The following is a 25,456-nucleotide window of genomic DNA, read 5'->3' on the forward strand; positions in this document are numbered from 1 at the left end:
CTCTCTGAAAATCACTAAATTAAAAAAAAATTTTTAAGTAGCCTCTATCACCAAATACGATTGGGCCACATAAGATATTATCAATAGCTCTACATTCTATTCTTTAAAATAAAACAAAAGAACATTTATAACAACTTATTCATAACAGCTAAAAACGGATGGCACAATTCTCCAGAAGTTTAAAACCGAATGTCCATTAACAGGTGCATGGATATTCAATAGAATACTTCTTATCAGTAAAAACAAGTAACTGCTGATTCACACAAACGTAGCCATGAGTCTTGAAAACAATATGCTGAAAAAAAGAAAGTAGACACTAATGAGCACCTACAACCTTTATTTTTTAAATGACAGAAATCAGAGGAATGGTTGCCAAAGGGAGCTTGGAAAGGGGTTTAAAGGAACTCTTGGGTAATAAAAATGTTCTATCTCCTGATTTGGTGGTAGTACCGAGCTGTTTACGTTTCGTAAAACTAATCAAATAGTACATTAAAAAACTATGCTTTTCACTGTATATAATTTTACCTCAGTTAAAAAAAAATGGACGGAATAAAAATAAGGCTTCCGACGTTGAAAAGTACAGATGTTAGGGGAAAAGTAACAGATGTTAGGGGAAATTTGGTGTGGGAAGCCGTTTTTAAAGAAAAATTAAATGAAGAAAATTCCAGTAATATCTGCTAGATTTATATAAGTAAACAAGGATATTAAAATGCCATGCAAACTTTGAGTCCTTTCTTCGAGTTTCTTCGTCCTTCCTCGGACACTCGCGGGACACGGTGGATGCAGGCTCAAAGCAGGATCAAGGCGACTTCACCTTCCCGCAGTTCCCGCCCTCGACCAGACCCCCCCTCGCCCCGCCCCTCGTCAACAGCGCCCCACGGGCCCGCCCATTCACTTCACTCACGCCCATCTGAACCGGCCATTCCCCTTTCAATCAATTCAAATTCTGGAAAGAGTAAGCCAATCGCAAGCTTCGTCGAAGGGAAGAGGCGGGCACGTTTCCCGGAAGTGTTGGTTAAAATCCCTCCAATCAGAGGTTCGGTGTGGGAAGTTTGAATTTAGCTCAGGGTCGGGTTGAGGGCGGTCCTGTTTTAGAGGCAGCCGTGGTCTTCCAGACCGAGGGAGTTTCTTTGCTTTCTGTGTGGCTGAGGTTTCACTCCAGAAGCTGCCTCAGGTAGGTGGGGGCTGGGGAGCTGGAGGGAGGGTGCTGGCCCTCTTCCTTCTTGAAGGCCAGGAAGGATCTGAGGACCAGCAGCTGCGAGCTGAATGCTTCCCAGGGGAGGCTCCGCTAGGACATTGTTACCCGTCCTCCCTGAAGCTGATGACACAGTTCTCCGGAAGATTAAATATTTGTTTGCTTGATCTATGTAGCAGTCAGCATTTCACCACGGGGGCGTAATTGGCCTTCGGAGTGTGTGGATACTTAGCATCCTGGGCCCTGACGTTAAATTTCAGTAGCTCCTCCCCAGTTGTGTGAAATTTGTAAACGTCCGGGTTGAGAACCAATGGGCAAGAAGCAAAAGACATTCTAGACTTTCAAGCTGGAAGGAACTCCGGTCCGCCAAAGAAGAGAACTTAGATGTATGTGAAGAGCCAGGCTGCCTGGCTTGGACCCCAGCTGCACCACTTTTTCTCTCTGCTCACATGGGCAGTTAATTTACCTCATTTGTATAATAGCGATAATATTAAGTAACTACCCTTTAGGGTTTAGGCGATGATTAAATATATCTTTAGTATTAGTTTTCTGTCTCTGCTGGTATGCTGTATTTCAAAATAATTAATACATAAATTTTGTTTTTTCTTTACTATGTAGCAAATCAATACTTGTGGGAGGTGGCATATCAAATAGGGGAGAGGTCTTGATGAAGAGCACAGTTCTTTGCCACTTCCCCTGGGCCCTTCAAGGAGAATGTTAGCATCCAGGTCAGGTGAATTCTCATTTTTCATACTCTGTTGATGCTTAAAAATCATGTAACATTTTAGTGTGTTGTAGTTATTGCACAGGTTTTTCTATTTGAAGTTTTTAAATGGACTTGCTTAATTATTCCTGTTGATTCTTGAGGAATATAGTGTGCTTATAACTTCAAACTCCCTGATGGCAAACCCTCCCTCTTTCCTCTCCTCCCCCCCCCTTTTCCCTTTTAAGCTCATAAGAATTTTCCCTGGAAAACCAGTCCTTTTTCTTCAGTTTGGCTTGGTTGTTCTCTATATCAGATGCATAGGTAACCACCGTAGGCTTCCCACTTTCCTTTATTCTTTCCAGCAGTTTGATCCATGGTTTCTAGGAACCCATGACATCCTCTTTCTTGTCCTTAACCCTTGTGTTGCTTGAATACAGTCTCAAATATCTTTCCATGAAAGTGGTATGTGCCAAGTAAACTATATGATTTCTTACGTGGCTGAAAATAATTTTATTCTGCCCTACCAAGGGCATACTGATTTATTTATCATTATCACCATGGCAATTCTTCTGAAAACCCTTCTTTTTCTTAATCTGGTATATTTAATACCTATTTATCATCCTTACTTGTCTAATAAGCATCTTGTGTGGCTTTTGTTTGTTTGTTTTGTTTTGTTTTTTGGCTTGAGAAAAAAAATGTCAGGCTACCTAGATTCATCACCAGTGGAAGGTTAAGAAACTATTCTGTTTATTATGGAGAGTAGCTTCCTGAGCTTTACTTTATCGGTCAAGCAAGGTCCTGTTTAGGACCTGAGAATAAGTTGTAGTGTCTTATTTTTTAATAACCTCCTTCCCACTCTTTAATGCCACATATTTATTCCATTTGTATTTCAATTTAGCTCAGGGTTGGGTTGAGGGCGGTCCTGTTTTAGAGGCAGCCGTGGTCTTCCAGACCGAGGGAGTTTCTTTGCTTTCTGTGTGGCTGAGGTTTCACTCCAGAAGCTGCCTCAGGTAGGTGGGTGCTGGGGAGCTGGAGGGAGGGTGCTGGCCCTCTTCCTTCTTGAAGACCAGGAAGGATCAGAGGACCAGCAGCTTTTATTTCAGAAGGCTTGGAGATTGAGACAGGAGGTGAACTGCAATCTTAATTTTTTATTTTTTTATTTTTAAAAAAATTATATTTTGTTGATTATGCTACTACAGTTGTCCCAGTTTTTCCCCACTTGCTCCCCTCTGCCCAGTACTCCACTCCCCGCTTTGTTCATGTCCATGGGTTGTGCGGGTACGTTCTTTGGCTTCTCTATTTCCTGTACAATTCTTAACATCCCGCTGTCTACTTTGTACCTACCAATTATGCTTCTTAATCCCTGCACCATTTCCAGCTTCTCTCCCTTCCCCCTCAGCTAATAACCCTCCATGTGATCTCCATTTCTATGATTCTGTTCCTGTTTTGGTTGTTTGCTTAGTTTTTTTAATTTGTTTTTTGGGTTTTTTTAGATTCAGTTGTTGATAGTTGTGAATTTGTTGCCTTTTTATTTTATTATTACTACATTTTTAAAATAAAGATTGCTTTTAAAAAAAGATTTTATTTACTTATTTTTAGACAGAGAGGAAGGGAGGGAGAGAGGGAGAGAAACATCAAAGTGTGGTTGCCTCTCACACTCCTCCAACTGGGGACCCAGCCTGCAGACTGGGAATTGAACCAGCCACCTTTTGGTTTGCAGGCTGGTGCTCAGCCAGGGCATAGTTTTTTTTATTATTTAAAAAAAAAATTTAGGCCCTGCCCACTGCCCACCCCGTCCTGCCTGCGTCTCAAATCTTGTGCTCTGGGGAGGGTCCGCGCAACAGCTGCCTTTGATCAGCCCAACATCTGGGAGACTGGCACTTCAAGAACACTGACTGGTGATCAAAGGTTATGGTTCCATGCTGCCTCTGCCAGCAACCACAGGTGACTTTATTTTATTTTTTTGGCTTCAAATGCCTTATTAAAAGTATAACACGTAAAAAAAAAAATTTATTGTTCAATTACAGTTGTCCCCTTTTTCCCCCGTTACTGTACCCTGCCCATGCCCCCTCTCCCACAATCAATCCCCTCCCTTGTCCTTGTCCATGGAAGCTTTTTAATGTTCATGGGTTTGATCTCCTTTTTCTTAAAGAAGTCTCTTTAATATTTCCTGTAATAATGGCTTGGTGGTGATGAACTCCTTTAGCGTTGCCTTGTCTGAGAAGCACTTTATCTGCTCTTCCATTCTAAATAATAACTTTTCTGTATAGAGTAATCTTGGTTGTAGGTCCTTGCTTTTCATCATTTTGAATACTTCTTGCCAGTCCCTTCATCTTTTACCTTTGGCATTTTAACTACCATCTGCCTCGGTGTGTTTCTCTTTGTGTCCAACTTGTTTGGGACTCTCTGAGCTTCCTGGAATTGTATGTCTCTTTCCTGCACCAGATTAGGGAAATTTTCTTTCATTATATTTTCAAATAAATTTTCAATTTCTTGCTCTTCCTCTTCTGACATCCCTATGATTTGGATTTGGCACATTTGGAGATGTCCCAGACGTTCCTAAGCCTATGCTTGTTTTTTTGAATTCTTGTTTCTTCTTTTTGTTTTGGTTGAATGTTTATCTCTCCCTTGTGTTCCAAATCATTGGTATGAATCACAGATTCCTTCCCTTCTCTCTTGGTTTCCTGTGGATTATTCTTTATTTCACTTAGTGTAACCTTCATTTCTTCCCTTATTTTTTTTTTGCCATACTCAAGGAGTTCTCTGAACATTCTGATAACCAGGGTTTTGAACTCTACATCTGATAGGTTGGCTAGCTCTACTTTACTTAGTTCTTTTTCTGGGGTTTTGTTTTGTTCTTTCATTTGGGCCATATTTTTTTGTTTCCTCAATTTACCAGCCTCCCTGGGTTTGTTTCTGTGGATTAGGTAGAGCTGTTTTGAGTCCCTGGTTTAGGAGTATGGCCTGTTGTAGAAAAGTCACCTGTAAATTGTGTGTGGTGGAGCCTTAGGTAATTGTCAGGGTGGAGCATCCACTTCACCACTTTGTGGTTGTGTGGGGAGGGCTCAGGGAGGAGACAGTGCCGCTGCCTGGCTTCTGGTGATTCACCTGTCGCTCTCCCGTTTCGGGTCACTTCATCCCCTTCCCATGTGCAACTGATGCCGTTCCACCTGCTGCACCGTGGTGAATCATGGAGTGGGTGGGTTTGTGTACGTTCTTAGAGTGTGCTGACCCTTTAAGTGGCAAAAACCCAGCAGTTTCTTCCGCCGCTCCATCCCCCACTGGTTTTTACAGCCAAAGGTAATGGGAATCCATCTTCCTAGTGCTGGGACCCTAGGCTGTGTGGCCTGGGGCTGGGATTGCTAGCTCCTTCTGAAGGTATCCCTCCCACCAGTCACTCATCACACCGTACTGCCTCTCCACCTGTCTCCCCCACTCTGCTTCTCCTTCCTACCCATCTGGATGAATGGGTCTTAAAATCCTTGGTTGTCAGACTTCCATAGCACTCGATTTTCTGACAGTTCTGGGTGTTATTAGTTTTGAGATCTGTTTGTAATTCTTTCTATGATTGTGTGAGGATGCAAAACATATCTACTTACGCCTCCATCTTGGAATCTTAATTTTTTAAGTAATAAAACGAAAATCCATGTAAGTTGGTCTGTCTCTCTTTTCCCTGACAGGATGTCTTCATCACGTTTTGCCAGTCGACACAGAAAGGATATGAGTACTGACATGATTAGAACTAAAATTGCTCATAGGAAATCATTGTCTCAGAAAGAACACAGACATAAGGAATATGAACGAAATAGACATTTTGGTTTGAAAGATGTCAACATTCCAACCTTAGAAGGTAGAGTTCTTCTTGAATTAGACGAGACATCTCAAGAGCTTGTTCCGGAAAAGGCCAGTGTCAAGCCAAGTAAGTAAAGGTTTATTGTAATTTTAAGTGATTTGAAGAGTGAAGAAAAGTTGGCTTAATAACTGACATTAAAAAATCCTCACCAGGCTGTGGCTGGGTAGCACAGTTGGTTGGAGTATTGTCCCAGTATACCAAGGCTGCAGGTTCAATCCTCAGGGCATATACAAGAATCAACCAATGAATGCATAAATAAGTGGAACAACAAATAGATGTCTGTCTGTCTCTGTCTCTCTCTAAAAATCAATTTTAAAAAATCTAAGCAGAAGAATGGAGTTTTGTAATACCATTTTGAATAACTTGATGTGTTCTACTCTGTTTAAGGTAAAGGCCAGTCTAAAGCTATTTGAGTGAGACTAGAGCCATTCACCTAGGGAATATTATAATACTTAATTTTCTATATTGCCTGATAGGAATTCTGAAGTTCTTATTTCTGGAGCTTAGGTAAGATAAGTGTTGACATGATAAATTAATAAGAAACATAAGAATTACAAGTGCTGTGTACTTACGATGTGCCAGGCACCATGCTAAAAAAAAAAGGCAGGGGGACATAAGAATAGAACTGATTGAAGAATATATGAAATAAGGATACTTTGCCAATGAAAACATTTCTTAGAAGGGCATGGAATTATTCCTTGCAATTTGCCGAGAATGGTCATTAGGAAGGAAAAAAAATGATAAAGAAAGAAATGATCTCAGCAAAGATAAAAATAATAAAAATAAAATGTCTTTGAAGGCAAGTGATGCTATTGAGAAGAAAGAGAACTGGGAAGTGACTTTTGCGTTTAACCAGAAGGAGTCACTGAACTCCTATTTAGTAGTATTTATATAATAGTAGGGGCTAGAGTACAGTGAAATAAAGCATAAAGTTTTTATGTTTTTTTATGTTTTTTAAAGTTAAAGTGAGGATAAATGATGAAGATATGGCAGAAGGAGATAAAGGCTTCGATATTTTATAGAGAAATAGATGTGAAGTTGTTTAAATGTCCACTGCTCTAATTTTATCATTTTCCACAACCAGTTGTATGTGGCACATACAAGACATTAAACATAATTGAGCTTAATTAAGAGCTGAACCCCCTCTTCTGCATAAGAGGGGATTGGGCTAAAATATTTCTTTCAGATACGTTATTTTTGTGATTCTAAAGGAAAGCGAGAGAAAAATAATTGGATAAATGTGGAGTAGGGTTCTTTTGAGATGAGATGATCAGTGCATGTTTGAAGTTCAGAGGAAATGGGTTGATTATTAAGGGGGAGAGAATAAAAAATACTATTTCTTATGAGTTGGAAGGAAATAAAAATTGGGCCATAGAATGATACAGGATGACCTTTAAAGGAAGAGCTAGACATTTTTTGCCTGAAAAGGTGTGATTTTTTTTCTTCACAAGTTGGCTCCATGCTTCTACTCTGCCCCTCTCAAATACTCCATTCCTTGACTAAAATCTGTCAAATGAAAGTCTAACCCTGTCAACATGCTATTAAAATATCTTTTGTTTATTTGTCATTTGCAAAGGTCCAAGGGTAGGCGTGGGCCTGGTAGGTACCAGGGAAAGCAAATAGGTGAGCATGGCCACAGGAGAAGGAACCGGACTCATAGCGAGGGGGGCGGGGACAGCTCCTGTAGAGTCCTATGGGCCCTAAGGTACATCATTATAAGGACATTGGCTTTTACTCTGAGCAAAATGAGAAACCATTGATGGATTAATCCAAAATTACGTAACTTTATTTACGTTTCCAAAGTAAAACTTCGACTGTTACGATTAGGTTGTGGGTGACAGGCATGGCCTTGGGGAGACCTGCTAGGAGACTACAGCAATAATTTAGTTGATAGCTGATGGTTGATCAGAGTGGTAGCAGCAAAGATAGGTGGCTGTATTCTCGGTATATTTTGAAGTTTGAACCAATAGGATTTCCTAATGGAGTGGATATAGGGGTTGATAAAGAAAAGTCAAGATGATTCCAAGGATTTTTGTCTGAACAACTAAAAATATGAATTGGCCATTCATTAAAATGTAAAAGATTGAGGGAGGAACAATTTTGGGGGGAGAGGGGAATGGTAAAATTAAGAGTTTAGTTTTGGATGTGTTAAATTTGAGATGCGAGTGGAAGAAGAGTTGCTGAAAAGGTAGTTGGATATACAAGATGCGTTCGGGGAGAATTCTGAGTTGGAGATCTAAATTCAGGAGTTGTCAACTTATACATGGTATTTGAAGCTATAAGAATGGATATGATTATCTAGAGTTTGGGTGTGGAAAAAAGAGAAAAGAAGAGTTAGCACTCTAACACTTAGAGGCTGAGGACACAAGGGGAAACTAGCAAAAAACTCAGTAGCAATGCAAGTAAAGTAAGAGGTCAACCAGAAGAATGTGGCATCTTAGAAACCAAGGGAAACAAATATGTCAAAGAGAAAAACCTGATTAATTATGTCAGTGCTTCTTATTAGGTCAAGTAATAATTAGAAGTGAGAATTTGAACCTCACTGTGGAAGTCACTGGCGATCTTGGTAAGTAGCTTTGGTAGAGTGAAGTTCAGGAAGCGAAAGCCAGATTGACATGAGTTCAAGAGAGAATGGCAGCACCACCTAGGATATACTCAATTTTTTTTAATTCTCACCCAAGGATATATTTATTGCTTTTAGAGAGAAAGGAAGGGAGATAGAGAAAAACATCGATATGATAGAGAAATACTGATCAGTTGCTTTTTGCATGTGCGCCCGCCAGGGATTGAACCTGCAACCTTTTGGTATACTGGACGATGCTCCAACCAACTGAGCCCCCTGGCCAGGGTTACCCGGGACATATTCTTGCTTCAAAAGTTGAAGTTGGTTCTAATCAAACCCTTAGATATAATTTCCAGTTTATGGAAAACATGAAGGCTAGAGAAATTTGCAAAAAACAGGAGAAATCAAACAGACAAGTGTAGTGTGTCTTTAATTTTAGAGGTGCATACTGAAATATTTATAGATACAGCTTCATGAATAGAATTTGTTTTCAAATACTTCAGAAATAAAGCAAGTGCAGCAAAATGTTCATAATTGTTGAATCTGGATGGTAGGTATATTATTATAGTCTATTTGTGTGTATATTTAAAATTCTTTATAATTTTTTTTCCTCTGAAATTCTTTATAATTTTGAAAAAAAAAATGAGGGGCAGTGGAAGGAGAATTGGAAGTATGGATATAAATAATCCTGTTGAAGAATTTTGCTTTAAACTGAACTAGAGAAGTGAGGGAAATAGCTAGGTGAGGATGTGGGCTGGGAGGAATTACTACTTGATTGTGACTTGATGAGGGCAGCAACCCAGCATAGAGAGAAAAGTAGAGGAGTGAGAGGGTAAATTACTGGAAGAATGTCCTTGAGTAGGTGATAAGGAGCAGAGTCTAGAGCTAGGTGGAAGGGTTGGCTTTAGATAGGGGTGTATTCAGCAGCTCCTCTAGAAAGGAAGGTGGAGTGTCTGGGCTCAGATATCAGGGTGGGAGCTTTGAATGCAGATGGGAGAAGGGCCGTTTCAGGTTTGAGAGAGGGTAAGAGTAGAGAACAGTAATTCAGGAGAATGAGAGAGTAATGAAATGGTCAATGTAGGGTCCAATTGAGGTTTAAAGTGACAAATAGAAAGAGGTAGCAGGCTTTAGTGTATTTCTCCAACCCCATTCTGTTATGCATTGCCATGTGGGAGGTAAGCAGAGAGTTACTTTAATTGGAGTTAGAATTTTGCCAGGGTGCAGCACAATAAGAGAGGGGCCAAAAAGTTGAAGTAGTGATTATGATGATGAATCGTGGAACCTAAATTGAATAAGAAGAAACTTGAGAATACAAGGGAGATAAGAGATAGTAAAAAGATCATTGTAGAGCAGTAGAGTGTAGGTCTTGGTGGGACTAAAAGATAAGATGGTAATAAGAGAGTGGATTGCTTGAAAGTGGGCTTATGAAGGAAGTACAGTTATTCATTTGTAATAATAAGGTCCCAAGTGCCTGGTTGTCTCACAAATGAATGTAGGTATGGCAAGATATTGGTCTTCTCAGCCCTTGAGGTTTCTGGCAGGGCCTGGTTTGGTCAGAGCTCTCTCTTTGACTTGTTGCATTTTACCATGAGCAGCTTCTCTGTTTCCTCCAGTGTGCTGCATAAATGTCATTTTTTATATGCGTTATAACATGAAAAAAGGTTGAAATACTGGTATGGATGTGACCATGAGAATGGGTAGCTGAGGTATAGTAGAAGCAAGTAGAATCTTCCTCAAGTATACCTCAAAAAGGTATAGGTTTGCGCAAGTATACCTCAAAAAGGTATAGGGTGGAAAGGAAGCCTAAGAATTGAGAGGTCAGGGTATTGGAGGGGTCCTCAAGGTTTGTACAAGAATAGTGATAGAGACTATGACAGAACTAGGAGCTAAAAGCCTGCGAGGAACAAGAGGAAAACCTGGAGGGTCTATAGATGACTGATTGTTGTGCTTGATAGCACAATGTGATGACATCAAATGCAAAACTGGGATCTTTTAGTGAAGAGGAAGATATAGTGGGAAGAAGCAATGAGGCTCCTCCGTCTTTAGGCCCAGTGATACTACCAGTGTGGGAGGAAAAACAATAGTCAAACACTTGGGAGGACAACTAGGGAAGCAGGGATCTCAGGGGAAAGCCAGTCAGATCAAGAGGTGAAGGGAACAATCAGAGAAGTGGAGGATATAGGGGTTTTATTGATGATTGACCACTTCATCATCTAAGCTTTTGCATGTTCTGTTCTCTGCCTGGGTTATCTTTTTAAAACAACTTTACTGAGGTAAAATTTACATACCATAAAACTCACCCATTTAAATTTATGCTTTTTTAGAAGTAAATTTACTGAGTTGTATAGGTATTGCCTGGAATTTTTTTTTTTTTTTTAATCCTTACCTGGTGGACAAACATATACTCATTCTTTAGAACCTTTCTCAGATAGTGTCTCTTCTGAGAAACATTTCCTACCTCCCCAGACAGGTTTGTACTGATCCTCTATTGTGTGTGTTATCTCTTACTATTTATTCCATGCTAAACCAAAACTAAACCAAACTGAAACTGTATTCATCTCCCCACAATACTGCCAACCCTTGGTGGACAGAAATGCTCTTCTTTATTCTTACTGCCTAAAAATATCTAGTACAAAGTAGCTACTCGTATTTTTCTAACCAGTTTAAATAAATATGAGAATAGGTAGAAACCTAAGTTGAGAATCACAGGTGGGACTTAGAGAAACTGACAAGTAGCTTTAATATCAAAGGAACAAATTATATTAGTTACCCCAAAATTTAGTGGCTTAAAACAACAACAAAAATATATACATTATTTCACACAATTTTTGTGGCTCAGGAATTTAGGAGCAGCTCAGCCAGGTGGATCTGGAGGTCACAGTCAAGATGTCATCCAGTGGTGCAGCTGAAGGCTTGACTAAGACTGGAGGATCTGCTTCTAAGATAACTCACACACATGACTTGCAAGTTAACACTCGCTTTTGGCAGGCAGCCTTAGTTCTTTGTCACGTAGGTATCTCCACGGGGCTGCCTGATTTGTCTTTCAGGCTCCACATGGCCACTGGTTTCCCCTAGAGCAAGCGATCCAAGAGAGGGCAGGCCAAAAGCTGGAATGTCTTTAATGACCTTGCCTTGGAAGTTATACCCCATTTCCACAGCACATTTTGGTTACACAGGTCAGCCCTATTCAGTGGGGGAGGGGACAACACAAGGGCATGCTTACCAGGAGGTGAGAATCGCCGATCACGGAATTTAACTAATTGAAAAGGATAGTAATACATGTCTAACACATAGCAAGCAGTTAAATATTTGAACAAGTGAAGGCAGAGGAATAGAAATTTTAAAAGAACAGAGTTGAAATAACTTGTGGTTAGAGTGCTAAGGAATTAACAAGTTTCTCAAAGTATCTCTTAGTAGCTGTTGAAGTTAGGAAAAACAATTTTTTATACATTTGCATAACTTTTTAATCTGAAATGTTTTGTATACTGTGTGTGTCTTTGTTTTGCTTGCGTAGAGTCGGTGAGAACTCTTCTATGTGATCAACGGAAACAAATGCTTCAGAAATACAAGGAAGAAAAGGAACTTCAGAGATTGAAAGAGCAAAGAGAGAAAGCTAAACGAGGAGTATTTAAAGTGGGTCTTTATAGACCCGATAAGCCTTCATTTCTTTTTTCACACCAAAATACTATGAAAGCTGAGCCAATGAAGGTAAATTTAGTGTTCTAACTAGATATAGAGGAATAGTTCCTTTTAACAATTCCTTTTTCTTTAAGTGATTACGCTTGATTTTAGCCAAAAGGCTGAGAAACAATTCTTTAAGAAATTAAATGACTAAAATTACCCATTCCCTGTAGTTCCTTTATTCTCTTAATTAATTGGTGGGACTGAGAATGACAGTAGTAGCTCAGAAGATGAAACTCAGGTCTCTCAGTGTAACTATAGGTAGATTGAGATAGGATAAAACGAGGAAAGCAAGTAGAGCCAGACTGAACAATGAATGCTATGACAAAGACATTTATCCTGTGGGATATGGAGAGTCAAAGGAGGCTTTTAAATGAGGTTGTACCATTATTAAGTTAATAATGCAGGAAGATTACCCTGGCTTTGAAGATTATAGTCTGGAAAGGGAAGCGTTTATAGATGGGAAGACCAGTTATAAGACTATTGTGAAAGAGTAGGTGGGACAGAATAAGTGGACTGCGCAATGTGTTTAAAAGGAAGAAATAGGTGTAAGAGACCTTTAGAAACAAGTTTAACAGGTGACCAAGTAGATAGGTGTAAAGAAAATTTAACAGAATAAGATGATTCTGTTTATATTAGTTTGAACAACCATATAAATTATGCTGCTTCTTAAAAATGAAGAAGACAAGAAAAGGAACATGATTAAGTGGGTGCATTTTAATACCTCACTCTCCTTTTTTCAAACCAGTTTGGGATATCTAGATAACAGGCAGAGGTATAAACTTTGGAAATCAGGGTGGAGGTCCATGCCAAGGTGTGGATTTAGGAAGTGATATTGGTAGTGTGAGTGGGTGTTTAGGCTGTAGGACTAAATGAGACCAATCCAATAAGGGTGTATAAAATTATGAAAGAGTGAAGTCTAGAGAACACTAGCAGGTGGGCAGAAGCCAGGTACCAATTATCGATAGGTTGTGAAGGACTGGTCAGAGTGCAGGGGAATTAAAGCGGAAGATGGAAGGGGTGATCTCAAAGAAGAGGATGAGCCAGTGAGGCAAGAAGAGGAAGTTTGAACGGAGGAAGTTTGATTTGTGAGTTAGGTAGTCACTGGAGATTTACTATTTTAAAGGTATATATAGGACATCTCATTTTAAACAATATTTAAAAGATCTTATTGATTGTATATACTCATTACTTATGTAAATAAGAATTGAAGACCATAAAGGCCCAAGATATTGCCTAGTTTTCTTTGCTTCATGAATCTCTCATTCATTTGGCAGATCTTTATTTACTCTGTGTATTACCTTAGGATAATGTGGAAGAGACCAAAATTAATAAAATATGACTGAAAGTGGAAAAATAATAGATAAATAAATACTCTATGTATGTTAGAGGAGGGAAAGATTGTTTAAGTTTGGAGGAACATCAAAGAAGACCTCTTAGAAGGGGTTAGGTTTATGCTAGTTTTGCCAGATTAAATCTACGTAGGATACCAATCATTGGTCTAAACTATAAACAGATATTTATAAAGTGTTATACGAGTATGTAGGGGAGAGAAAGAGATACATCGTTGTGTCAAATAAGATTCACCAATGATTGCTTTTTATTCTCTTTAGACAATAGCCATTGCTGAATTTTGCTCACTTTATATACTTTAGAGAAAAGCCTAATTTTTTTAACCTAGGTTTTTTAAAACAATGAAAATGACTTCTCACCTGAAGGGAAGTCTGATTATGCTTCTTAAGGAATTTTGCAGAGTTGATAAGTATCTTACCACTTTTTGATCTGTCCTTCTCTTGATAGGTTTTTTTCCACATTTTGCCATCAGATCTTCATTTTCTTATTGACAGTGGACAAGTGCATAGTCATGAGATTTGAAGGCAAATTGTCAAAACTAGGAAAATAAGCTGTATAATATCTTTCATAAATTAAAAAAAGATTCTAATACTCTAGCTTGTTCATCTATCCCCTGCATATTAATGAGGATCCCTAATAATACCAAAAATATAGTTAGAAATTTATTCTCTCTCCCCACTGAGAAATTAGAATAAGTTTTGAAGCTGTTAACCTAAAGATGATTTAAATTAAGCCAGATCCAGAAAAAAAAAAATAAGTTAGCAAGTATCTTTTTTGCCATAAATGACTAGAAATAAAGTTTAACTTCAAAAATGGGAACTTTATTTCATAGTGAGACATGGAAGTAAAATTTGCAAGTTCATTTTTTTTTTTAAATTACCTTCTTTTTTCTTTTGACTATTTTAAGGTTGTTCCATCTTTTGTACGGATGACAAGGTCAAAGGCCAAAGAACAGATGGAGCTGATTAAGGTATAGTTCACAGTAGATAATTATTACTAAAATGACAAATCATACTTTCTTTTTTCAGAATAAGTAAATTTATTTTTAATCTATCAGTTTCAAGTATAGCAATTATTTTACTAGAATTGACAGTACCAAAATCGCTGTAGCATAGAGCAGTTTTGGCTAAATGCTAAGGCAGTATTCACTTAAAATAGTCTTTGCCCCAACATCCCTTATGAGATCTATACCAAACTTCGTCTTTGTTTCATGTGGTTGTTTGTTAGTTTACTGGTCTTCTATCATGCATTCCATAATAGAAAATGCAGATAGGAATATAAAGCACATAGGGTTGTTATTGTAAATTATGAATTTTCAAAACACCACTAGGGTAAAGTTATTAGAAGGATTACTAACATAAAGTAAAGTGGGCAAGGGGGAAGTAGTATGCCTCTTTGTCAGATAAGGAAGCTAAGTTTCATATATCCAGTAAATTTTCAATCACTACTATTCTCCTCTGGGCTCTAGGATATAATAGGAAACAAAATAATTCCCTTTTTTATGTGAGATAGGCAATACAAAAATAAGTATATGTTATGTCAGATGGTCATAAGTATTATGGAGGGAGACGGGGAGTAATAAAGTAGGTGGAATTTTGATTGGGCCTCACTGAGATGGTGGCATTTTGAATGAAGTCTTTAAGGAAGTAGAAGAGAGAATTATGGCAAAGAGTTTTCTATCCAGAAGAATTTTCTAGACAAAATTCTAAAGTCTGGAAGTGAAAACATGCCTGGTGCCCTGACTGGTGTGGCTTGGTAGATTGGGCATCAACCCACAAAGTGAAAGGTCGCTGGTTCCATCCCCAGTCAGGGCACATGCCTGCATTGCAGGTTTGGTCCCCAGTTGGGACATGTAAGAGAAACAACCAATCAATGTTTCTCTCCCTTTCTTTTTCCCTCCCTTCTTCTCTCTAAAAATAAATAATATCTTAAAAAAAAGAAAACATGCCTTGTATGTTTAAGGACTCTCAAATGGTTATAGTCAGCTCTTTTTAATAGCTTTGGTTAGTAGCAGTTTCTAAATTCTGGGATTCGAAAAAAGCTTGTAAGAAAATGTATGTAATGGAAAACTATTTTCTTTATCCCATTTTATTTGGGGTAGTGGATTTTTCTGCTGGATTATTTCCAATAGTCAGATTTCAGATGAGGGATCAGTTTACAGACTAGAGATGTGGTGATTTGATTCATTATGCAATTAAATCCCATAGCACCTAATCTTTTAAATAGGTTGCTAATGGCAATGATGTTCGAGCAACTCGACCTGGTCAAAGACAAACTTCTGAAAAGAAAGTGTTGGACAAAGAGAAAAAAGGTAGGAATATAAGCGGTTATAAACTCTGATGTTGCCACAACAATAATTTAATAATAAAACATTTGATTTGATTATTTTTCCCACAGTTGAACACCCTGAAATGTCCACATCAGTGAGAATGGCTCGATCAGCTGCTCTAGCAGCAAAGCAGATGGCCAGAACCGTCTCATCTACTACAAGAAAGCCAGGGACAAGAGCTACTAACGGTAAGAACTATTTCTTGATCAGTGTCTAAACTAGAATGTTTTGGTCCTTTAGATTTTCATCAAGTACTCCCTTGAGTAGGAGAGGAGGAAATGGAAGATTCCACGTCCCTGAAGTTAGGTCTGTGCCCCTCCATCTATTTAGTAGTGGGTGCTCAGACATTGGAGTACCTGATTTGGTGTAAGCAGTGCTTCGAAGTGAAAAATTAATAGCCCCAATAAACTTCAGTCCCTCCGTTTGGAAAACAGTGTAACCTTTTAAGAACAGTGTGAAAAAAACACTTAAGAACATGGTTCATGATAATTAAGTGGAGAAAGAAGAACAGGTCAAAACCTGAACAGTATGAACACAATTCTAAAATATGCATGTAAATATGTGAACATAGGAAAAAACTGGGAAAATGTATTCTGAAGTGTCAACAGGGATTATTACTGAATAATATAATGTTGGGTTATTTTTTTATTGTTTTTATGCTTTTCTTTATTTTCTGAATTCCCATAATATAGACTTGACATTCAGAGGCAAAAGGTAAAGTACATTAACACCTTTGTTTTATTTTTGAAAACAGATGGCTTGTACTTGGCAGGAAACTTAAACTGTTTTTATCTTATTTTATATTAAGACTTTTAATCATAAAATTTTTTAAGGCATACATTTCTGCCCCAGCCAGCATGGCTCAGTTGGTTGCATGTTGTCTCAGAAACTGAAAGGCTGACAATTCGATTCCCGGTTAGGCTACGAGGCCACTGCCTGTTTCTCACATCGATGTCTCTCCCTCTCTTTTTCCCTCCCTTCCCTTCTCTCTTAAAAAAAAAAAAAAAAAAAAAAGACATACATTCCTATTGTTGCCTTTTTGTTCCTTTCCCAAATTACCTAGTGCTTTTCGTGCAGCATTTTCTGTCTAGTCAAAATGGATGATGTATTTTATTTTATTTTTTAGATAATGAAACAGAAAGAAAGGCAAAAAATCAAGGAAGACCTGCCCGAAACACAGAAACTAAACCTGACAAGGTAGTGTATATACATCTGTTTCTAGATTCTTTGGAAACCTTATTTCTACTTTCAAAAAGTTGAAATTAAGCATACAGACCGTTTGAGAGGTTAACCTACATGTGTATGAAAAACTCTTGAATCATAAAGAAGCATAAGAGGATTTACGTTGTTTTTCCGGTATCTTATCCTCAGAGCTTTATGAGTAGAGAAAACATAATTTGGTTAATAGGAGATAGAAAAAATAAAAATAAAAACGCAGCTGACAGAAATCTTCTTATGTGAATTAGCTTTGATGGGATAGGGTGAAATGCACTGACTTGGAATTTAATTAGGTCTGAGTTTGAATATTGTCTCTATTTTCAATTAGTTATATAACCTTGTACAAGTTATGAGTTTGTTTCCCCATCTGTAACATATAATACCTACATAAACTAGTATTAAGAATTAAATAACCTAATGTTTCTGGTAGCATCTAGCAGAGAGCCTAGTAGAGTCTTCAAAAAAAGAGCCACCATTTTGAAGACCTAATCCCTTGGTTTATAATCTATGCTACAATTCTATAACCATGCTGCAATTCTGTTTAAAAACAAAACAAAAAAAAAATTGTGCCAAAGTGACTAGATCCTTAGTGAAAATCAAATAGATCCTCCAGGAAGGCAATATAGAGTGAGGCTTCACAGATAAGCAGCTGTTCCTCAGAGCTCCTGCCTTGAGATTGATTTTCTTCTTAAGTATTATTGCTCATGGTTTTTGTTTGTTTGTTTGTTTTAAATTAAGTTTATTGGGGTGACATTGGTTAATAAGATTTACAGGGTGGGACAAAAGTAGGTTAACAGTTCATATGGAAAATAATACAATAATTAATAAATAATAATACAAGAATAAATTCTTTTTTGCATACTCACAACTGTAAACCTACTTTTTCCTACCCTGTGGGGTGGAAACAAAGTAGGTTTACAATTGTGAGTAACAACATTCTTTTGAGTTAATAAAGTTGTTATAATATTTATAACCTGCATGTCTTTTTCCATATGAACAACTGTATACCTACTTTTGCCTTTTCCTGTATAGGTTTCAAGTGTACATTTCTGTGATACACGATCTGTATATCACTCATTTTTACTTTCATTCCCACACTGACCTCAGGGACATTATCACCCTTCAACTCTTTTCCATGTCTCAGTTCATATCTCATTAAAAATCAGAAACATAGAAACCTCTAAATAATTATGTTTAAATGGGTTGAGTGTTAATAGGTAAATGTGGTCAAAGGTAAAAATTTCCAGTCATAAAATAAGTGAGTCCTGGGAATATAATATAGAGCATGGTGACTATCCTATATTACATTGTGTATTGGAAAGTTACAAAGACTAAATCTTAAAAGTTCTCATTACAAGAAAAAAAATTTGTAACAATGTGTGATTATTTTGCTTTATATACAAATACCAAATCATTATGCTGTACACCTGAAACTAGTCTATTATGTGTCAATTATATCTCTGAAAAAAAACAAGTAACAAATTGAAGAAGAAAATATATTTCACATTTTATATGGTTAATCTTACTGTGTCACACAAAAAATATTTTTGCTCAAGTGATAAAGGATTTGGTCCTTGACAATAGTAGTCATCCAATAAATTTTGGATTATGATTCTCAAACCGTTGTAATTTTCAATATAATTTAAGTAAAAAGATATGTGTGTGTTAGGTGAGTAAATTCTTCTACCTTAGTGTTCATATATTTTAATTTGTTATAATACCTAATACCTATTATGTATTTAGTTCTTTTACTAAGGATTAGTTTCTCTCTGGAACATAGCAATGGTTCAGTGTAGCTGGTTTTCTGATTCTATGTGTACATTTAGATGTATTTGTTTTGATCTCTTAAATTATGTATATGGCATATGTATCTCAACTTTCACATTTTCAGGCCTGTAAAAATTGGTTGAGTATATCCCCAGAAAAGAAATTCTCATTCTATTTTGTTTACTCATATCTAGGTTGTTTCTTTTCAAGTTGACGGTGAAGAAAATAATTTGGATTCACAAACCAGTGCAACAAATGATGGAGTTTTATCAAAAATGGAAAGCTTACCTAAGACAAATACTGCAAAAACAAAAGGAAAGAATTCCTTCGCACCTAAAGATTTCATGTTTCAGCCACTAGATGGTCTGAAGACCTATCAAGTTACACCTATGACTCCCCGAAGTGCTGATGCTTTCTTAACACCCAGTTACACCTGGACTCCTATAAAAACAGAAGTGTAAGAATATAATATAATATTGAATTCCTTGCTAATATGGATAACAAATGCCTTTCTTTGATATGTCCTGTGCTTTTTAAAGTCATTATTCAGTTAGTAAATGATGTTAATTATAAAACATGAAAACTTGGTCTTCTAAAATATTTTTTTTTTCAGACAGCTACAATAATGTATTGGGCAGCTTTGATATTTCCTGTGTGTTGTTGTTATCATTATTTTTATGGTACAATATGTGGGGGGTTTTCTTTTAATAAGTGACTATTTAATATTTAGAAATAAATTTTTAGAAAAAAATTGCTATAATACGTGGTTTGATTTTTTTGTGTGTTTTTTTTGTTTTTTGTTTTTTTTTGCTGAGTATTAGAAAGACTATCTCTAAAGACAAAAATAAACTACTTGCAAAGTGGAGGGGGTGGGAGAGAATCGGTTAGAATCTTTTCAAAGAAAGGACAAGGTTGTTTTGCAAAGACTGGCTGGTAGTAAATTTACTGAAAACTGCTCCAAGACTAAGTACTTATGTTTTATTAAGAGATCTTCAGAATCTTTGGATCTCATTACAGTTAATAAAGATGGACATTCCCACTGTGATGTTTAAAATTTTTTCCCTATAGAATAGACACGTTTTTAAAAAATAGAAACTCATTTCTGTTTTATCCCAGGTTGTTCAAAAGCAACATAATTTTGAAATCCTTTAAGCAGAGATATGGGGTTCATGTTTCATGAAGTCTACTTTTTCTGTTGTTTTTAGCAGTAAAAGTCAAGATGCAACACAAGAAATTTTGGCACAGAAATGTAAAATCTACTCTGCCAAGACAATACATGAAGATTCAAAATCACAATATCCTCTGGATTCTCTAACAGCTTGGAATAAAGGTATGGTATTTCAATTAAATTTTTACTTGCTTTTCTGGGTTATAATTTATTAGAGAATTGTTTTAGAGCCCTCTTCACCATATAGTTCAAGGATGCGCTCTCAGGGTCAGAAGAGATTAGAAAGCATGTGGAAAAATCTGGGGAGAGGGGCAGGTGGCATGAGCAAGGGGAGAGGAGTAGGCACGAATATACATGTGAAGAGATGAAAATATTCAGAGACACTTGAGAGGTGTGTTGAATGAAATCATTGAAACAAATAAAATTTTGAAATTCAACACAAAAAAATTGAAGGATTTAAAAAAAATTGTTGTGGGGGATGTCATTTTAGGAGTTGTTACTTTGAAAGTTATATGTATGCATCAACTATGTTACCACCCCCAACAAGGTTAGCTCTGGATTCCTGATGTAAATATATGTGCCTGTAAGTTAACAAGAGTGAATGTGTTAATATTCTGAATATTTCCAGAGATAGATAATGCATATGTAGACAAACAGAAACATATTTTTTCTTTTTCTTTATGTATAATAGCATACTATTCTGTTATCAGTTATTTTTCATGTAGGAGATGTTCTATTTTAGTACTTAAGAACTTTCTCATGTTTTGTATGTGTATATTATATTTGCCCAAGTTAGTACCATGGCCATAGGCTGTAGAAATTTGTCGTAGACCTCTAAATGCTCTATGTTCTAAATGTCCCATGGGAGTTTGAAAATAATTTTTGTATTCTGTTAGAAAATTTATTTTTTATATATCTATTAGGTTAAGCTTGTCAGTTGTATATTCAAATCCTCTTTTTTTGTGTATTTTATTATCTGTTAGTTTCTAAAGTTGTGTTAATGGTTCCCCTAATTATTTTGGATCTGTTAATTTCTTCTTGTATTTATAACCGTTTTTGTGGTATATATCTCAAAGCTCTTTTCTTGAAGGAATAAAAATTTATGGCTCACACACAAAAAAAGGAAATTTATATGTAATATTTTCTTTAATCTATAGAAAATGTCTTAAATAAAAATGAAACTACTACTAAAAATTCAAGTGGCCTTCCAATGAATGAAGTCCTGTCACTTGGAATGAATGAAGATCAGACCTCTCAGCCACAGCACAACGTGCCGTATTTCAGGTTTGTCCATTTGTTCCTAGTGTAAGGATTTTGTATTAATGTGTAGACATTTAAAACCTAAATTAAACTATGTTAACCTTAGTATAATCAATGAATTTGGGGGACATTGACTTTGGGTAATTTCAAAAGGTAGAAAAAGGTACAAATGACAAGTCTTTTTCCCAGCTCTGCCTCCCAACCCCATAGTTGGAAGCTTCCATGGAAGCAAGTGTTATTCATTTCTTCTGAATATTTCCAGAGATAGATAATGCATATGTAGACAAACATAAACATATTTTTTCTTTTTCTATATGTACAATAACATACTATTCTGTTTTCATTTACTTTTCATGTAGATGTTCTATTTTAGTACTTCAACAACTTTCTCATGTTTTGTATGTTTTTGTAATGGCCACACAGTATCCAGTTATATGGATGTACGACAATTTACTTAATAGATTGGCCCCTATAGCTGCTTATTTACATTTGGTTCACTCTATTTCCATTACAATCAAGGCTTCAAAGAACAACCTGTATGCTTTTCAGTTTTTTTGTATGCAGATATGTAAAGATCTTAACTAACATTCCCTCCAGCAAGGTATGACAGTTCTGTTTTCTCACCTTTTTTCCTCCCACAAAGAAATCAAGTTAATGTTTACTTTATAAAAGATGGATAGTGGGAGTTGGTAGGAAGCTCTTTGGCCCACTAAATCATGAGATGGGATTATGTTTCTCTAACTGTGAAGTGTGAATTATGTCATCTAAATGCCTTGGAAACAAATCAGAGGGCTGGAATTGGAGAAGAACCCTAACATTCCACATCACATAGGGAGTTTTTACATACTGTTCTCAAGTGAATGCAGCAGGAAAATTCTAATACCCTTTCCAATGTGATAGTAACAATTTTTCTGAGCTTTGTCAATCAGATAGATAGGAAATACTATCTTGCTACTATAGTTTTCATATTCACTTGCTGTATGATGAATGGGTATCTTTTTATATATTTGAGAGCCATTTCAGTTGTGTTTAGAACATGAGGCTTTAGACTGGTGAGGGATTTTAGAGATGACCTAGGGCCTTGTGTTGCTGACCTGACTATAAGCAGTGCCTCCAGACATGGCCACCCACGTAATGTCAAATCTAAGCCAGGTCCCCTTTCTCATTAAGGTGTTCTCTTGCATGCCACTAAATATAAACAGCAAATTTTTTCTTCTAAGAAACAAAGAACTATCATCAGTTTCTCCTTCTAGGATGCTTTTTATAAAGAAACATTACATTTACTTTAGGCCAGGGTTTCTCAGCCTTGGCACTGTTGACATTTTAGACGGGATAATTCTTGTTGGAGTGGGTAGGGGGCAGACCTCCGCACTGTAAGATGCTTTGTGCTATCCCTGGCCAGTAGTGCTCCCCTAGTTCGGGACAATATAAAACGCCTCCAGACGTTGCCAAAGGTGGGCGTCGGGGGGTTTAACTCTAGCTGAAAACCACTTGACTTTGGACAGGCAAGGCCTAATAATTAGGTGTAGAAGGATGGGCATATATAGGATATCCACTTGCATTTTGGGGGTTTTAATAGATCAGACTTGATAAAATAATTAAGCATCAACTCTGGGCAATTAATATTGTATAACTGTCTTAATGCTAATACTTAGATATAAGTGTGAGAAACATTTGTAAAACTGAAATGTACGTCATAATTTTAGAAATATTCTCCAGTCAGAAACTGAGAAATTAACTTCTCACTGCCTCGAGTGGGACAGGAAGCTTGAATTGGACATTCCAGATGATGGTAAGGGAACACTTACATATTTTTTTTACATTTTAGCTTTGTTTATCTTTTCTTAAAAATCTTAATGTAGTTACACTCACCTGAAACTTAAAAATCTAGTGTTTCCCAGCTTTATATTTTGTTACTCAAAATAGCAAGAATTTTTTCATATCTCAATACGTCTTCACTAAAATGACTTAAAAGATGTAAATAATTAGAATACTGACTATCATTCCTGAGAGTTAGACATTTGCCTATTTTATTATTAGCTTTTCTTCATATGACTCTGTGACATCCATATCTGATATTGTTTAATTTTACAAAAATATTTTCTTAATGAAAATTACCTAAATCAACGTGGAACAGTTTTTCTGAAAAGTTCCTTAATCTTACTTATTTGGGGAAGCTGTTTAGAAAAAAATCCAAAAAAAAAGAAAAAATTCATTTGTGTGCTGTCACTGTGAAGCCTTTCTTAGCTACTGATGTGCAATGAGTTTTTTGAGGTTGGTTGGATTCTTATAAAGTACAAGGGTGGGTACAATTCTGTTTGCTATGTAACAGTATTTAGGAGAATAAATATTGCTAATTTTTAGCAGTAATTGAAGCAGAGAGTTAATGCTCAGTATTTATATGACAACATTTTGTAGTAGAAATTTTTGTTTTGCTTGAAGTTAAGAATTTGATATATTTGGGGCGAAGCCATATCAGCAGCGGTTGGCTTGTAATAGAGGTTCTGTTTTGTCCTTTAACTTGTAAAAACCTCTTATTTCCTTTAGCTAAAGATCTTATTCGCACAGCAGTTGGTCAAACAAGACTCCTTATGAAAGAAAGATTCAAGCAGTTTGAAGGACTAGTGGATGATTGTGAATATAAACGGGGTAAAAAGGAGACCACCTGTACAGATCTGGATGGATTTTGGGATATGGTTAGTTTTCAGGTATGTGGTCAAGCATTTGGAATGCACTAACTTTTGAGTCTGGTCTTTTTTTTTTTTTCTTTAAATGGGATAACAGTAGTAAAATGGAGGTAATAGTAGCTACTTACATACCTAAAATGGTAAATGAGGTATTACATAGTACCTTCATAAACTGTAAAGCACTATCTACATTTTATCACTGACGTCCCCTCCTCCCCCATATTGTCAGGATAATTTCTGTGTCGTTGGAAATGGAGGTTATAGTCAACTGACCATACATGTGAGAAAATGAGTAAATCTAGTCTTCAGTAGTTCAGTTCATCTAGCTGTTATTGAGTTCCTATCGTGTGCAAGGTATTGTACTACGAGTTGAAGGCACGTTCTTTGTCCCAGAGTTTTGTAGTTTTATTAGTGAGTCAGACACAATGTACAATTCCAGTCTAACGTAAAAAATGCCATGATACCCCTGGCTGGTGTGGATCAGTGGATTGAGTGCTGGCTTGTGAAAGAAAGGGTTGCCAATTCAATTCCCAGTCAGGGCACATGCCTGGGTTGCAGGCCAGGTTCCCAGTAGCGGGCATATGAGAGGCGAACACACATTGATGTTTCTCTATCTCTCTTTCTCCCTCCCCCTTCTATCTAAAAATAAATAAATAAAATCTTTTTTTTAAAACGCTGTCATAGAGGGAATTACTAGGAAGATCAGGTGTGGAAGAGATGACACTTTATAGTTTTTTGAGCTTATTTCAGAAATAAGTGTATAAAATACTCTTTGAATAACTAGTAGCTAACAATCATTAGTCATAATAATGTATTACTTTATGATCAGTTTTCATAATATATTTACCAATTTTCATAATAATGAGTTGATTCAATAGCAACCTTTAAAAATGACCATTTAATTTTGTTTAGTGTCATTATTTATGGATTTAAAAGTATTTGATGTTTGCATTGTTTACACTTACTATCTTTATTGATGCTCACTTCCCAGTGGGAACTTTTACAAGTTGGTTCAAGAAACTGCCAAATTGTTTTCCAAAGTAATTAAACTATTTTACATTCCCACCAACAAAGTATGAGTGTTCCTATTTCTCCATATCCTTACCAGTACTTGTTATTTTCTGTCTTTTTTAGTATAGCCAGCCTATTGTGTGTAAAGTGTGTGATTGAATTTTGATTTGCATTTCCCTAGTGAGTAATGATGTTAAGCATCTTTTCATGTACTTATTAGCCATTCATATGTCGTCTTTGGTGAAATGTCTGTTGAAACCTTTTGTGCATTTTTAAAATTGGGTTTGTCGTTTTATTATTGAGTTATAAGTGGCTCTTTATATATTCTGGATATAAGTTCTTTATCAGAACTATTATTTGCAAATATATTCTCCCAATCTGTGACTTGTGTTTCAGTTTTCTTAATGGTGTCTTTTGAAATGCAAATGTTTTTATTTTTGATCAAGTTCAACTTATCAGGTTTTTTTCCCTTTTATTGTGATATTGGCATCATAGCTAAGAACTATTTTGGCCTAACCACAGGTCACAAAGATTTCCTCTTATGTTTTCTTCTTAAAATGTTATAGTTTTAGCTCTTACACTTCGGTAGGTCTATAATCCATTTAGAGTTCATTTTTGTCTGTGGTGTAGATGAGAGTCTACATTCATCTTTTTTCTTGTGGATA

At 36.5% G+C, this 25,456-nt stretch overlaps 1 protein-coding gene across 1 annotated transcript in view; it reads left to right on the forward strand.

The window, feature by feature from the left end:
- Window positions 1–5,582: 5,582 nt before the first annotated feature.
- The window catches only part of DLGAP5 (DLG associated protein 5), a 35,935-nt gene continuing 16,061 nt past the window's right edge, over window positions 5,583–25,456 (forward strand). Inside the window, exons 1-11 of the mRNA XM_054567041.1 lie at window positions 5,583–5,820; window positions 11,832–12,025; window positions 14,259–14,321; window positions 15,578–15,662; window positions 15,749–15,868; window positions 16,807–16,877; window positions 18,860–19,122; window positions 19,871–19,995; window positions 20,991–21,117; window positions 22,800–22,885; window positions 23,641–23,801. Of these exons, the coding sequence (XP_054423016.1) occupies window positions 5,583–5,820; window positions 11,832–12,025; window positions 14,259–14,321; window positions 15,578–15,662; window positions 15,749–15,868; window positions 16,807–16,877; window positions 18,860–19,122; window positions 19,871–19,995; window positions 20,991–21,117; window positions 22,800–22,885; window positions 23,641–23,801 (1,533 nt within the window). The remainder of the gene's footprint in view (window positions 5,821–11,831; window positions 12,026–14,258; window positions 14,322–15,577; window positions 15,663–15,748; window positions 15,869–16,806; window positions 16,878–18,859; window positions 19,123–19,870; window positions 19,996–20,990; window positions 21,118–22,799; window positions 22,886–23,640; window positions 23,802–25,456) is intronic.

This window comes from Pteronotus mesoamericanus, unplaced genomic scaffold (assembly GCF_021234165.1).
Source record: "Pteronotus mesoamericanus isolate MK-2021 breed Mesoamerican mustached bat unplaced genomic scaffold, CSHL_Meso_final contig_182, whole genome shotgun sequence".
NCBI classification, from domain to species: Eukaryota; Metazoa; Chordata; class Mammalia; order Chiroptera; family Mormoopidae; genus Pteronotus; species Pteronotus mesoamericanus.